Source organism: Candoia aspera, chromosome 3 (assembly GCF_035149785.1).
Source record: "Candoia aspera isolate rCanAsp1 chromosome 3, rCanAsp1.hap2, whole genome shotgun sequence".
In the NCBI taxonomy this organism is placed as follows: Eukaryota; Metazoa; Chordata; class Lepidosauria; order Squamata; family Boidae; genus Candoia; species Candoia aspera.
Window position 1 is genome coordinate 150393407 of NC_086155.1, and position 16998 is coordinate 150410404.

Consider the following 16998-nt stretch of genomic DNA (forward strand, 5'->3'; position numbering starts at 1 on the left):
CGCGGCGGCTCGCTGGCACAGCGGGTCCCGGGCGCCTGGAGACGCGGGAGAGCTGCTGGCGGCGCAGGGCGCGGAACCTCGGGGCTGGCGGGCGCTCGCCCGGGAGATGAGCCTGTGCCGCCGCCCGCGGCTCGCCCGCAGCTTGTCGCCGTCCGCTTGGACGTACGTGGAGGGCAACCAAGAGGCAGACTTCGGCTTGTGCCCCGGGGGACGCCTTCAAAAGCGGATCGGAATCCAGCTGTGGCTGCTGATGGATGCTGGCGGCTCTCCACGCCGCTCGGGCTGCTGCTCGAGCTAAAGCGGGAAGCTGAGCAGCCGGACGACCGTCGGTGCGAAGGATGCCTGGGCTGAAGCGGCTGATGAGAGCCCGGCTGGGCTGCCGGCGACGCTCCGCCGCGCAGTGCCTCTTCTGGGGGGTGTGCTGGGCGGTAGGGGGCGGCCTCTTCGCGTTCTTCTTCCTGGCGCACGGGGGCGTCTTCTCAGGGCGCTGCACGGACGAGCAGAGTCACCGGATCCTGGCGAGGCTGGTAGGTGGCAGCACTGGAGCGGAGGGGTGTAGGGCATGGGATGGCCGACCTCTGCTCTCAGGAATAGACCCCGAATGGGGCCGGGGATCTAACGCTTGGGCGTAAGGGCCGCCCTGGCAAAGGACGCCTGTTGGATCCCAAGCGGCAGGCTTAAGCTTGCCTCCAGCTGTTCAGATCATTGCGTTTGCAATGGTTTCTTCACCCTCCTTTCCTCCAGAGTTCAGTGAGAAATTACACATCAAGTGGGAGAATCGTTTTCTGTGGCCATAACCGTGAGGGAGTTTCCCTCAGTCTGGCACCCTCCAGATGTGTTGTGTCACAGCTTCGAGAATTCCAATCCAGAAAGGCTTTCCTGCCCAACACACCTGGACCTGGTGTGAGAAAGCATGCCTTAAAGCAACAAGGTAGAAGTATGGAATTGTCCTCCTGGATCATCCTTTCCCTATGGATATGCCTAAAAGGAAGAGTCATGGCCAGGACCATGGCCTTTTGTAAACTTCTACACAAGAAGCATCGTGTACCGGCTTGGGCTGCTTTCCCGAACCCGGGGGTGGCGGGTAGGGGGCGTGGGGTGTACTCCAGATACAATGCATTTCAGTCCTCAGAATCCCCAGCCAACACATCTGAAGGGTATCAGGCTGGAAAAGTCTGGATAGAATATTGGATTAGAATTGGGCAGATCTGGGTTGAAATTTCCATTCAGTCATGCAATTCCTTCCTTGCACAGCCATCCTCATCTCTCAACCCAGAGCACCTTACTGGGTTGTTGTGAAATTATTTTAATGATTTCCTTATTTTAAAGGCTTGATAGTTATATGTTCTTCCATGGGAAAAAGACATGACAAAAATTGTAATACATTAAATAAATGGTACATATTGCATGAATTGAGTGCTTCATGCTTTAAGTTACTGCTCTAGGGAACAGGATAAGGTATGCAGCATGGCAAGCATGGGGCCAGGCTCATGTGAGGGTTTTCTCCATGGAAATCTCTGACCCCAGAGCTATTAACCCTAAGAGGGAGGTTTTATTCCTACAGTTAAAAAGAGTTGTGGGCACGAATGTACGTATATTCAGGATTGTGGGAGGAATGCTTGGTGAAGGTGATGGAAGTAGCAGAGATGGCAAAATTAACGTGTTTGCTTAGAGAAAGATCAACAACTATATTTATTAGTCACTGGAAACCCCTTATGGACTTTTTGCTGAAAAAAGAAAAAAATGAGCTGGTGATTAATGGATGTGGTAATTAGAAAGGGTAGATTATGGAAAGAGGGAAATTATGATGTAACCTTAGAGAGAGAGGGTAAAATATAAATGTACTTGTAGCTGCTGTTAAGAAGATTAGGTGCTACTTCTTTATTACTTTTTTCTTTTTCTTTCTTTTCTATTTCTATTTGTTTTTCTTCATTTCTTTTTTTTCACTTTTCTTATCACTTTTCTCTATTCTTCTCTTCAATTCAAAATTTGTATTGTTTTTATTCTGCTGAAAACCTCTTCTTAAAAAATTATATTAAAAAAAGGATTGCAACAAAAGAGAAAAGTTGAATTCCCCTTCCCATGTGGCAAGATCCCATCCTTTTATACCTCCCAAATGAATGCAGTTTAAACTAAAATTTAAACTCTGCTTTCTGTCATATAAGGCTAGAGGTAGACCAAATTTCAGTTGGTTCATAAAGTGAGCTTCAAGCTCACGAAAGCTAATGCCTTTTAATACAATTTGTTAGTTAGAAAAGGTGCTACCAGACTGTGCCTGATGTTTTGCCACCACAGACAAACATGGGTCTCCTCCTACAATAGAATGGCTGTTAAGGAACTAGGACTGGAAAGACCCAGGTTCAAATCTATCCTCAACCATGGACACTCACTGGGTGACCTGAGGCCAATCACTCTCAGATCAGTCTGCCTCACAGGGTTGATATGGGAGAAAACTTGGAGGAGGGAATTCTTCATATGCCACCTTGAGCTCCTGAAGTAAATCTAGCAAACAAAGAATTATGCTGGTATTGACTGCTAACATACCTTCATCACCACACATGTGCTAACTTCTTACATGGCCAACAGAACAAATAGCTATTTCTGTAAGTCATACTGAGAAATGTGTTAGAGGAGAGTCTATACATTTGATAATGAGGTAAAATATTGATAATAAGTCAATAATAACAATAATAATAATAGAAATCCCAACCTTGTGGAATGGTTCTCTCACTGCTTTGAACCCATCCCTTGGCAAGGAAAGTGTTGAACCCTTATTCGTTGGTTCTTTGTTTTTTTTAAATCAAGAGAGACATGTGTTTCAACTCCAGAAAGCAGGCATGTGCTGCTTAAAAAAAATACATTAAAACAGGTTCCAATTAAGTGGCTCTCTGCTATCTGTTGTCTCTACTTTACAGCATGCATGTCTTTCCTCTCCACTCCAGTCTGCCAAATGTAACCAATTACTTCTACACAATGCTAAATGGTGACCCAAATACGATCAAGGATGAATCTTTTGAGCAGACCCTGCTAAGAACTCCTGAATGCTTGATGCTCTGAATAGGAGGTTTGTGAATATATTGGCATGAAAGGCACTAGGAGACAAGTACTTGTTGCAGAGTGCTAGAAAGCCTTTGGCCCAGGAGAGATCAGAAAAGTCACACACCAGGCATTTCTATAAAAATAATTTTATTTACAGAAAGCAAACATATTTAAAGGCTGTTTGATGAGAGGAGAGATTTCTCTCAGCTGCATATTCTCTGCAAGCCTACACAGAAGGGAAACTGAAACTAAAACAAGTTCAGGCAAGTTCCTCCCTTAGGCAATGCAACCATTAACACATCAAAAGGAGACAATTAAATTCAACTTCAAAATGATTAGTTACCATAGTAACCTTAATCTGTAGTAGAAAACATATTAACAGTACTGTGGTCCATGCTGATGAAGTTTTGCCTGGATTTTGAAAGGGTGGGGAAGGAAAGGAGTCAGGCTGCTGATTAAGGAAAACCGTTATCTTGCCTGAAAAGCATTTGCAACTGCCATGGCGTTTTATCCCTTCTAGGCAGCAGTTAGTGTCAATTAAACAAGACAGAGTATTCAGCTGATGGATCTCATTGATAAAACTTACTCAAAACAAACAGACAAGAACCATTTACATTTCCTAGTGGGGTGCAAAATCAACTCTGGAGGTAGATAAAAGGATGAGTCTCAATCCATTTATTTTGCTTTTCTGAACTATAATCTGTTTCATGAGATGTATCTGATTTGTCGCAATAGAGTAATTTAGCAACTTTCCGGAAAACTATGGAGATAGATTTTAGGAATTGGTTCCATTTCTTTGTTGTGATAAAAAAAGCAAGATTTTTTTCCATTTTATCTATAATATATCATGATATAATATGGCAGTATATGGATAAAGTAGAAAAATTATTCCATTATTTGCATTTCTTTCCACAATGAAATATTTTGTTCCTAAACAAGTTGTTTAGGGTGTTAAAATGAATGCTAAATTAAATTTGTTGGATCTGTTGTAATAAGAATTTATTAAACTTGTATGCTGCCTGACTCTCAATGACTCTGTGCAGCTCACAACAATCAAACTAAGAAATTACAATAAAATCAATAAAAAGTAAAAGATGGAGTGAGGGGCTCACTTTCCCTCGCCAAAGGCCTGGATGAAGACCCAGGTCTTCACGGCTCTTATGGACAACAGCAGAATGGGGGCCATCCGGATCTCGGGGGGAACCTCATTCCTGAGGGCAGGCACTGCTACAGGGTAGGCACACTTCTGGGGTCCTGAGAGACGACATTGCTTAATCAAAGAAACCCGTTGTGTGCCAACCCTGCAGGACCAAATTGGCCAGGCAGATGTTATGGGAGACAGGTGGTCCCTCAGGTAGCCAGGCTCTATGCCTTGTACTTATGCCACTATAAACATTTTTATAAGCAAATGTTATATGCTATGTTTCACAATTGTTCCAGTACACATTCCCTGAAAGGGAAATTGTGTTAAGGGGTTGAAAAAGTCCAATAAAAGATTAAACTCTGTTTTTTGTTTTATTTATCAAATGGGAAAGTAACCTTAACAGATATTATTCTATTACAGTAACTACCAGTTGATGACTATAAATGTCCCTTGTGTGTTACATAATAAACTAAAACAAATAGTATGCTGTGGCAGCAGCTTTGCCAATTTTGTGGAAATGCAACAGTACTAAATGTTTTTCTTCTGACAGGCAGCTGGGAAACTTGGATTCTTCTGAGATAAGGGTATTTCCCATTTCCCACAGAGCTGTGCTGTAGCCCCACAAAGCTTTGGAGCCATTGGGCCTGATCTGAGAATCGCATTTTGCATTCATCCCTGGGCCTGTGGCCTCACTGATTCCAGAAGGAGAAAAGTTATTTACAGCCTTATCCACAAGCCAGATAAGACAGAGTACTGTGCTTGGGTTTAAGCCAGGGGTTTTATTGACTTTGAAGAAAGCAAATTGTCTTATATCCAGACAGTGTAATTTCAGCAGTTTCTGATTAATCCCTGAAAAAAAAAATAGTTGTCTGCATTTTAAATGCTGGTAATTTAAAATAGCTATTTAAGGTGATTGCATTTGTTTGTTGCTTATCTTTAATATTTGGGAGGAGCTATTCTGTTGTTTTAGTAGATGTGTTTATTGATTACTTTTTGACTTACTTCAACTAAGTGCTGGGGAAGCTGCAAGCAGAGCTCCTACTCATATTGTACTACTTGTATGAATGTGTATCTTCATGCAAAATCAGGGTTACTATATAAATCCAGTTTTAGAATGCCTGCATGCAATGAACTTGACACAGATGTAAATATGAAAGTTTTTACTTTAGATTTTATAAAACTTTTTTTTTCTTTTTAAGTGTTTTGATGTGTGCATTATGTTCCTTTTTAACATTATTGCAGCCAAATGTTTGGTTTTTTGCAAAAAGCTGTTCAAATCTGTGTGCATTACATTATTCACATCCTTCGGTTTGGCTAGAGGTTTTCAAGACCTTTTGACCTCTTTGACTCTAGAGAGTTGTGAAGTATGTGGATTTATTCTTGGAATAATCTGGGGCCATCGTCTTCCAATTTTCATACTTCATAAAATACACTTAAATAGTATTTCCTAGCTAAGATGGACGTATACAACTTTACACATGGCTAGGGTGAAAGAACTGAGAAAAGAATACAAGAATCTGAAAGTTCCATCTGGGAATGGAAGAATGGCCTGGAGAAGTTTGAGAAGTTCCCACGAGGGTTGAATTTTTTGGAGTAAGTATTTCTCAAGGAGCCTGATGCAGTGGTATGTGGGACCGTTGACTGAAAGAAAAAGGAAGGTCAGAGAAAAACAGGATGGAAGTTGGTATAAGGTCTCTTTCTGACAGTTTAGGTTTTGGGATCTTCTAATCCACATCAATGAGATATGCCCAGAATAAACTTTTGCAGCTGCGCTTCTAGAAGGACTGAATGGATGTGGTTATACAGACTGCCTGTATGCTTAGCAATGGAGGGATGGAAGCAGTTATGAGTGGAGGAAGGGACCGGCAGGGGAAATCCTCTTTGTTTCTTTCATGCATCTGAGATGACCAAATAACTACAGACTTTCAACCTCCTTCTAAGCTTTGCGGTCATGAATTGTGGAATATACAAACCCCACAAATATATGCATATGTATGCGAGTATGTATATATGCCAGCATCTATCCTCTTTGTCCCAGGATATGAAGTCAATTTAATAACACAGTAAAGAGAACGGTCTGGTGTTGCAATCTAATCTTGTTTTTTAATCATTGGTTTCTGCATTTATTGAGTGTTATAAATCATAATAGATCTAATGCTGTTTCTTATAATGAACAAACACAAATTGTAGTTCATTATATTTATATTGTATGCAATGTTATAAGTAGAATGGTGTTCACTGACTTTTATGATTTCAGGTTCATCCCACCGGGTATCATTGCATGATATAGGTAACTGGGATTCACTGTTCCAGGTAGAAGAATGTTGGATTGCAAATCTGTTTCTTGATATGCTGGCTAGGGCCCATACTAACTGGGTTTCAGAAAAAACTAGAGGGCCACATCTTGCCCATAATTTCTTTCATGTCTTACTAGGGATTTTTATCCATTCAATTGTGTCTAATTCTCAGCGACTGCCTGGATAAGTCCCTGCAGTTTTCTTGGCAAGATTTTCAGAAGTGGCTTGCCATTACCTCCTTCCTAGGGCTTAGAGAAAGTGACTGGCCCAAGGTCACCCAGATGGCTTTGTGCCTAAGGTGGGATTAGAACTCACAATCTCCCGGTGCCTTAACCACTACACCAAACTGGCTCTTGTCTTACTAGTATTTATACATTAATCACTGGTTTTCAACATAGTGTACACAAAAGCTGTGCATTTTGACAATTTTATATTTGATGAAAAATAAGTTTATGAAGAGGCAATCTTCAGTTTGTTCTTTCTATGGGATTTGAACTCTTAACTCTATGGTTGAATAGCTAAGATACCAACTCTAAACTGCAGAGGTCTAAAGCTGGGCCTTTACCATGAGGAAAAGACAACAGTTATAATGTACTGTATATCAGACACAGTTATAATTTACAGTGAGACACAATTTATTATTTACTGTGGGCAAAGCTTGTTATCACCCACAGCACTAGCCTTAAGCGAGGCAACCATAGTTTTCTGAGCACTCATGCTGTGACAGTTTTTCAGGAAAGGTGAACAGAAAGAGTGGGAAAATGTTCTGCTCAGACCCACCACCTTGTCTGCATTTTTCTTTGCTTCCTACAGGTTGGAAAATATATTTTCCAGATAAAATTTTCAAGATAAAATTCAATCAATGATTTTCGAACTGCCTGGACATTTTTAGCTTCCTGCCATTAGCGTTCTTGTTTGTTTGTTTTCATATTTCTGCAGTGTCTTGACTACAAAACGGGCATGTTGACTGGGGATCTGTGTGAAGACTTATGTGTGGCACAGACTTTGACCTACACACGCTGCCTTTATTATGATCAGGGGAAGAAGGTCATCCAAGCTGACTGGAGAGGCCGCCCAGTGATCCTAAAATCAAAAAATGAAATATTCTCTAGCTACCACAGTCTTGGCTTTTTGGAGGAGATGGAATCACAGGGAATTGCGGAAACAGAGCTGCTTCTGATGGTTGCTTTGGAGATCAAGAACACACTGGGCTTGGAACTTCCTAACAAAACTGTGGGACCTTTATCGAAGAAAAGAGACCCACGTTGGAAAGCACAGCTGGCTAGTTTGTGGTCTTTACTCCAACAGGAAGAGTACATTTACTTTAGTGTCTTGCAAGACATCAGTAAACATGTTCTAAGGGTTATCGGTTCTTGTGGCCACTTTTACGCTGTAGAATATCTGACAGCTGGACATGCATGGCACAATACACTCTTTTCTGTGGAAGATGCTGTTGGTGCTTCCCTCTCTGGGATTAAAAACAAGGCCAAAGCCATAATCCAAATTGCAATCAGCTTCCTGGATATGGTGAATCATTTTGACAATGACTTTTCTCATCGCCTTCATCTCTGTGATATTAAACCAGAAAATTTTGCCATCCGAAATGATCTGACGGTAAGTTAGGATCCCAGCATTTCATAGCTAAATGTAGGATTTATTGTCATAATGGAAGTTGTGAGCACATGTGACTCATAACAAGGAAAAGTCTTGTTCTTTGTTAAGAGCAGTCATGAACATTCTGGACTGCGGCAGTTTTACAGATACTGACCAATCTTATATATTGGAGCAGCCTGTGAAATTCTACTATCTAAAGCTCAGTCATTTACCTTTGTACTGTTCTAATGTTCTGCATTCTTAAGAGAGGGTCTCTTTTCCTGTGTTGATGTACAATCCCAGCAAGAAATCTCTTGAATATATAAGCTCTTTGCAAAAATAATAATGATAGGTTGAACAAATAGAAACTATGCAAAAAAGTTGCAGCATGATGTGCTTCTGTTTCAGGTTCCAGCAGACCAGTCTTGTCTTCTACCTGAACACCTAACTGCATTTGTTCTTCTCCTGTGCTCCTCCCCACAAACACACAACTTTCAACATTACATAGTCATGAAACCTTCTGACATTGGGTTCCTACCATTCCCTTTAGGTTTCTAGCTATGGTTTAAAAATTCTTCAGTCTGTTGAAGCTGTCATCTTATGCAAAGGTGGTACTGGTTCGGTTTTATAAGCAATAGTCAGAACGTCAGAAGCAGGTAGTTATGAAAATGAAAAAGGGTGAAGTTTCTTGTAGAGCTTCATCTCCTTGGAGATACAAATCCCAGTCTTCAGCATATTCCAAAGATATTGTAAACCTTAAATATATAGATTGGTTGGGCAACAGGGGGTGGGTGGGATTTACAATCAGATGCCCTTAGATGAAAGTGGCTGAAGCCTACATAGTAGTGATGGATAGTGTTAATTCCATAAATGGATGAAGTCAAAGTCAAGAGTGGATGAAGTCAAGAGTGGCTCTTGTCTCTCTTCATTTATCTGTCCTCTAGTAACACCCTTTCTTACATGCACCGATCCATTTGCACAAACATTAGCAACCCATCAATTCTGGGAAACGGCAAAGTAGCTTAAATTGCTTCCTTTACTGTACTGTTTCCCATTCTATCTTTTTCACACCCATACAATCAGGCAAACATACATACAGTCACACCGCCACTAGTTTATCCCCATTTTGACACTTTCCATTTATTGACACCTTATCCTTGATAAAATTTCCTTTGCCTCTTTCATATACTTTCTTCCATTCACACATTAACCTTTCATTTGCATCTCCTCTTTTTGTCAGCATACTAGGAAAGGAAGATGGAATACCAAGAAGCAGGAAAATTCAGGAGTGGGTGTGGTATTGGCTGAGGGCCACACTGGAGGCAAAACCAAGGGACTGTCCAGATATACCATTGATGAGTAGGAAAGATTTGTATTGCACACCCCCCAGAGTCATTTTTTTGTGAGATTGGGAGCCATACAAATTTGATTAGATAGACAGACAGACAGACAGATAGATAGATGGATGATAAATTGGATTTCCTGACAGTTTTGAGATGTGCTGGGCAATTTGCAAGAAAGCATGTTATTGATTTAACCCAACATGAGCTTTTGTGGAAGGTGGAATAGACATCCGACTGTTCTGACCTCAGCATTAGTTTTTTTAAGGACTTTTTTTTTAATCATATGGCATAGCAGTTTGGTGTTCATGCTGCTTTTTCTTGCTGGGAAATCCTTGTGAGGTCCAGCAGCCAGATGTGTAGACTATTTAGCCATGACAAGCCACGTTGCCCGGGGTGCACCACGAGGAGGCTAGTCTACATTGCACCGAGCCAGGGTGAGCCTGGGTTGGTTTTGGTCTGATAAATGCACGCACCCCCAGAGGTCAGTGTTCGTTGGCATTTTAAGGGCTGAGACTTTTAAAAGGGTCTTCAGATCACGTCTGCAGTTTAACTTTAGGCAAATTAATTTATTTCTGTGGAGTGAAAGGAGAACGTGTTCATTAACAAAGCTGCCAACACAATTGGAATTTATTTAAGTACCTATATAGAATTCCACACTGGAAAGTTCAATGCTAAGGTGACTTAAAGGAGTAGGAATAATTTAGTCTTCTATTTCTTAAAACATAAGAAAGTCTGAATTATTAAGTGGCGAGTAGATTATTTTTCCCTGGGTTAATTACACTTATCATATGTTTACTCAGTTTCAGCACACTCATTGCAGAGTGCCCTTTTATGCATGCAGGACTCTTTCCAGCTGACTGGAAGACATTAGCTCCTGCCGCTGTAGGCACTGGTAGCCATTGCTCAATGTCATAGATACACAGTGCTGACTAAGCAGCAGTAGTGTTTACACTCATCTACCTTGTTAATCATGCATATCTATCCAAGCAACACACATGCAGTTGCACTGCATCCTGAGATAGTGCCCTTTTTTGAGGGAAGAATGAAGTCCCCCCAAAGTTTGAAATGAACACACTTGAAGTTCACTGCAAAAAATAGAAAAGGGGTGTCAAGGGTAAGCATTCAAAATGATTGCAGGAGATGGAAGGAAAGAAAGAAATTACAGTAAAACTTAACCAGCTCTCCACTTTGTAGACTTCAGAGGCAAAGGACAAAATTTCCATTTCATCCCTGGAAGTAAGAGACAAGCCCATTGCATCCAAAGAGGTCTAGATGGGACACTTGAATTTGTGTTATATTTAACTTCATTTGTGTTAATTGACCATTTGCATAATGAGATGTTCATGTAAATTTATGCAACTGAGGTGATCTGTGTCATTTGCATAATGACATCATTATGCAAATAATGTAAGCACCGCAAATGACATACTTTTAGATGTGGTGGACATTTTGAAGTGACAGATACCTCTCCCTCGAACTACTCCATTAAATAGAAGATTTCTGTATTATTATCACTATTAGTATTAATAATATTTCTAATTCCACTTAGAAGCTGAAGTTCTCTGGTCAAGTTACAGCGTTAGTTAAACATTAAATGTTTCTGCACATATTACCCAAGGAAAAGAACAGTGTAATAGCAAAATGGAATTAATGAATAGTGCAGGAGGCCAAAAATGCCCTGTTCCCTTAAAATCAAACTGAATGGAAAGCTATAGAAATGTTTGAGAGAACAGGAAGGTCTTTGACTGACTGGGAGGTGGGTGGCATATAAATTTAATTTATTGTTTTGTTGTTGTTATTTGCTTGGTGCCAAAAGGATACTGAGACAGAGAAGGATGAAAGAACTGAGACAGAAAGAACAATCCCTGTGCTGGCATTTGGGAAAGAGAGAGAGAGGCCATTTTCAGATAAAGAATAGGAAAATACATGGGATTAGACTGGGGAGGAGGAATCTGACAAACATACGACGATCTGCCTGGAGTTTTGAATAGTCATCCTAGAATGTGTTTCAAATTACTACTAATATTTTTGTTGAGGGTTTCCTGTATTTTTGTTCCAAACTCTGCCCTATAACCAATCTGCCAGTTTTGCTAATACAAATTAATGAAGTGGCCAGCACCTGATTCCAAGAGATAGAAAGGTTATTATATTAATGCTGCATATACTTGCTTTTTGAATGTGAAAGAAATCTCTATGAGGCATCTGAGTTACAGTGTAGCCATCTCAAGTGCTGATCATAATATTTGGGCCACAATTTAAACCTGGCCCGCTTACTTGCATTCCATAAATATTTGAAACAAAAGGCAATGAACCGGAAATGTTTTCCATTAGAGGTTGTTAATGAAAGAGAAACTCAAAAGAAGTTGCAAACATAAGAGGATATGTCAAAAATTATTGATGTTCCTGATATTGCCTGCATCAACCTGTGGAACAGCCCAGGGCTGTTTTCAAAGACATTTCAGGGAAAGGAGAGGGAATGTGGGTAGCTTCTCTTAGAGTTCAGGAAAATTAGAAGAAAATTTCAGGTTCAGGACTCTCACCTTGTCACTCAGGCTGATGGGATTTTAGATGTGTTTTCTTCCTTTGCTCCCTTTCTTTTTAATGTTGATATGGATCATTGAAAAAGTAAAATTCATTCCATTCAGTCCATACCATTAAAAAATAAATACAAATCGGATTTGGGATTGAAATAAAATAAATAAAGTTGGGAAACTGGCAGTATTTGGAATAGCCTCAGTCAGCTCCACTGCTGTTTTTTAAGGACTCCTTGACCCTGTTCACACAACATGTTTAACTTGATCAGTAGAGAGAGCAGATCAATATGTTGTGGGAACTTCCAGAAGAGGTTAAATGACCTTATCAACTAATCTCTAGGACAGTAGTTCGAAAAATTTATATTTCCATGACTGTCTGAAATGATAAATGAATTAGTGTGACCTCCCCTGCCATGACTAAAACTAATGATTTCGTTGGTGTTAGGACTTGGCAAATTTTCTTTGCTGTGGCTGGGAGTCAAAAAAAGAAGACACCAAAGGCTGACATGGATGTCCTGGATCATGTGCTGCCAGTGAATAATGACTGGAGGAGGGCGAGCTGGTCATTTGCATCTTGGGAGCAGGACTTTCTGGTATACACTTATCCTGGAAATCTGCTGATTTTAGCTGTGGCAGAACTAAGGGCTAAGAACTAAGAGCTGAGTCTTAAGCTCCTAGAGGATCTTGTCGACTGGCAATGGTTTCTGCATTACTCTTCCTTCACTCATTGTAAATGCTGACATGGAATAGTCAGAAATAGATTTTTGTATGAGCTCTGTTAAGTCCTTTCATGAAACCAGCCACTAGAGGCTGTGACTGTGTTTTATATTTTAGACTGTTGAAGCTCACAAGCAAATCATGTTTAATCAAACCATGACTTAAGAGGACCATGTGAACATACCCTAATACTTTGGATCAAGGTTAAGAAATTCAAATTAGCTTGGGAATTCTCCAATGTAGAACCTAGTGACAAAGGTATTGTTCATCCCTGGCTAGATTCAAATAGTGTAATTGTATAGATTAGATTGTGTCCTACAGATTCATGGCCTATCATTAGGTCCATGATCCAGAGCATCCTTCAGACTCTCAAGTAAGTCCCAGGGGACTTGAATGTGCAGCTATATGGCTATTGGGCTTCCAACTCTGGGCCTCAGACCAACACACTTTGAAGTAGTCAAGGTATTTTGCTTCTTCCAGTACTAAAGCTTCTTGACTGGAGTAAACCTCAGGAGATCATCAGCAACTTTTGATTCATTCTGACCATTGCATTCATTGTATACTCATTAAACAAAGAAATATGTTTTTAAAAATTGTGGGCTGCAATAGGATCCACTAGTACCTCTGGGGTTTCACACAGTTCAGGAAGATAGTGGGACAATGTCAAAAATTGAATCCAAGAACCTCTGCATGGAAAAGCTGTCTTCTGTCACTGAGAAGGGGTCACTTTCTTGGATAGTCAGTGTTATGCAGAACTACCTAAAGATGAGGCTGATGAAATAAAAGAAACATGTGCCCTTCGGTGGCATTTGCAGCAAGTTGAGATTATGACAAAATGACAACAAATGCACTTTGATGTCATTATACAAATGCAGGTGATGTCATCATGCATGTTTTGTCATTTGCTTCTCCCAAGCTGCAGGTGCCCTGCAGGGTGTCCTTAAAGAATTGTAATAATTCCAAGGCTGACATTTTCTGCATGATTTCCAAGGAAACTTATATTTTCTTTTACAGAGCAGTCAGTTTGAGTTTCAGAGCTGGTGAGCAACATAAGTCCCATGTGTAATTTCTCATTTTCTCTTGAGTTTATCCTGCACTGCTTTCTCTCAGAATTCAAAAGGAACAGACACTGGAAAGCAGCAATTTGCATGGTGCTTTGGCTCAGAGTAAATCAACTTGAATACATTACTCTGGTTGCAGGTGGTTGCTATCGATGTAGATATGGCTTTTTTTGAACCTAAAATGAGAGACATCCTTGAACAAAACTGCACAGGAGATGAAGACTGCATTTTTTTCGATTGCTTTTCAAAATGTGACCTGAAGAATGGAAAATGTGGAGCAGAGAGAGCCAATAATAACCTTCAAGTGAGTGGCCAAGTAGAAATACTTTTAACTGGCTGTATGCCTCTGCTTTAAAATACTAATTACTGTGCTGATTAAAATGAATGTTTCTATGACTGGCATTTGGGCATGTTCACATACGTCTGCACAATCACTAGCTGAGTCAAGTCCCAAGTAATGACTTCAACGTATATATAAATGTGCCCAGAGACATCTGCCACAGACAGATCATGCAGTGTCAAGCCAAATGCTTTTTAGGGAAGACAATTAACAGGTTCTGTTACCACTCCAGTCTCTGCAATAACATCTATATTGCCAACATCAGATGTAGCATCGCTCCATCTCAGTGCCAGTGGTAGCTAATGATGCTTAACAGAGAGCAAAACATTTCATAATGTGATAACACTGTGTAACTTGGCAAGTTGTCCTAGACATTATGATATGGATGGAGAAGAATTTCCCATGGTAGTGAGGTCGGTAGTCTTCCCACAATGAGTAAAACATCTAACTCCACTCTCAATGGGGAGTCAAGCTATATGTGTACCTTGATCAAAATGGGTCCTTACTACTATGGCTATGCAAAGTAGTTTTAGTCAAAGCAACAGCCTTTTATACCCATAATGTTCAATTACAAAGGAGCCAGAGGACTTTATTATCATGTAGCTTGTTCTTACATCCAATGCTTATATTGTATAATTGGTTGCTGTGGGGTTTTTTTTTTGTGAATGGATTCACTTCTTGCACCTTGTAAGGAGGTGATCTGACTTGTTTGCTCTGAGTGGCAAGCTGGGAGGCATCTGGTGGTCAGAAATTGTTCTCAGTGTCTCACATTTTATCATCAGAGTAAAGGTCAAACATATTAATCTGATTGTGCTCCTACTAATTGGCAACCACCTCTATGCCCTCCTTAGAGTAGTTTCTTGATGTTGGATTAAGAAGGTGTTTCTTAATCTAAGTCACCCTGTCCTAGGCAGAACATAATTTTTTTGAGTTTTTATTTTGATGGTTGGTGGGGGGATTGTTTTTACCGATCTGTCTACCACACAGGGTTATTGTTACAATATGGGTAGCTATACAAGTCTTTAAAAGAAATAATAAATAAAACAGTGGGGAAATTTGTCAGCAGCCAGAAAAGAGGAAAAACCTGAAGTATAACCTGCTCCAAAGTGCAGAGCAATATAATTTATTTAGATACCAGAAGTCAGTCTTTTGGCCCAGATGAATGTGTGCATTTGCATTGATTTATTTAGCACAGTATTTCTCAATCTTGGCAACTTTAAGATGTGTGGACTTCAATCCCCAGAATTCCCCAGCTACACATCTTAAAGTTGCCAAGGTTGAGAAACACTGATCTAGCAAAAAATGAAGTGGGGAACTTTTCTGCTCAGGGGTCTAATTTTGTCTTTGTGTCTCATCTGGGGGCATGGTGACATCATCACTGAAGTGGGTGGAGCCAACAGGTTTTGAACTTTCGGATCTTGGAGAGGGGGAGTTAAAAAGTGTGTCTTCAGCCTCTGCAGCTTGAAGGTGCCCATGAAACCTCCAAGCCCGCAGCAAAGCAAAACCCGCTGAGACTGATCGCATTGCCCTCTGGTGGGGCTGGGATCCACAAGTAGAATGCTTGGGGGCTGGCTGCCGGTGTTCCACTAGCCACACACTGCATAGATTTTCTCTGCCGATGCAGACCCAGGGTGAGTCACTTGTGTAAAAATTGTTCTGGACCAAGATCTCATTACAGAATGGCCCTGTCATGGTCTGTGAGGCATTTATGTGTTGGATTTTTATTTTATAGCCTTTACTGTGGAGTTCTGTGAGCCGCTTAGAGCCAATGGGAATTTAGCAGCATGGAAGCCTTAGTAAATAAGTAAATAAATACATAAACTGCAAAGTGCAACAAGCCTGAAAATCTCACAAAATTCTTCAAACAAGGCTCTTTTTTCTTCTTTTTCCATAGGTCATCTGTGATAAAATATTTCGTCCCTGGTTCTCTCTAAACCTTGGAGGATCAGCTGTTTCCTTTCCCATGCAGCTACAGTTACAGAAAGCTGTGCATGACTGTGCACAACCAGGGATCAAGGGTGTTTCCAATGTCCAGAGCAATTCTGCAAATTCTCTTTCTCAGTTATACCACTTGCTCCAAGCTAGCCAAAAGGAACTTCAGAAATCTAGTCTACAGATCCATCAGTGATGGTTACCCAGGAAACATAGCTTTTTCTTATTGCTGTCGCTGAGTTAAATTATTTTCTACTTATTTTTTTTTAACTATGCTTTGAAAACCATGACTGAGGTTGCTGTGTATATATTACAATGAAATCCTGATTTAACAGACCTACTGTATATTCAGTAAACTTTGGATACAGTGGACCAAATTTCTATTTGGACATCCCCCCTGAAATAACAGACAAGTCCATTGCACTTTCAGTAGTTCAGATAAGGAAGGTAAATTTACACTAATTTTATCTTAATTTTATGACACTCACAGCAATTTATGTTAATTACATAATGATGTCATTATGTAAGTGATGTCAATCACTGTGAAGATGTACTTTTGTAAATAACAGACATTGGGACTAACAAATGCACCCCTCCCACCCAAATGGTCCATTAAAGTGAGGTTTAGTTGTACTAATTCTCTCCGAAATGTGGAAAGCAGTAATATCAGCCAAACTAATACAAGACTTGAATCATTTACCTTGCAAAATGTTTAGGGAGGAGAAAAATAGAACAACTTAGTAATTCCATTTTACTTCTAAAATGAAGTTGAGGATGGCTGAGCATTTAATTAACATGCTCAATGAAGATAGTGTAGATCTTTGCAAAGAAAATTTATCATATTTTAACAAAGAACAGTTTTTAAATATATTTATCTGAGTTACAGCCTCCTTGTTGCTCATAATTAAGACAAATTACTTAGACTAACGAAGTTTAGTGATGGAAGTGGAGTAGAGAATAAATGCAATGTCATTTTCTTCTTATATCTGGACCACCGG

The 16998-nt window shown here is 40.2% G+C and overlaps 1 protein-coding gene across 1 annotated transcript; it reads left to right on the forward strand.

Annotated features, from left to right (window-relative positions):
• Nucleotides 1-338: 338 nt before the first annotated feature.
• DIPK1C (divergent protein kinase domain 1C) lies at nucleotides 339-16717 on the forward strand. The gene is made up of 4 exons (XM_063300221.1): nucleotides 339-527; nucleotides 7420-8094; nucleotides 13868-14032; nucleotides 15963-16717. Exons 1-4 carry the CDS (start codon nucleotides 339-341, stop codon nucleotides 16194-16196), a joined length of 1263 nt encoding a protein of 420 aa, XP_063156291.1. The 3' UTR covers nucleotides 16197-16717.
• The last annotated feature ends 281 nt before the right edge of the window (nucleotides 16718-16998 follow it).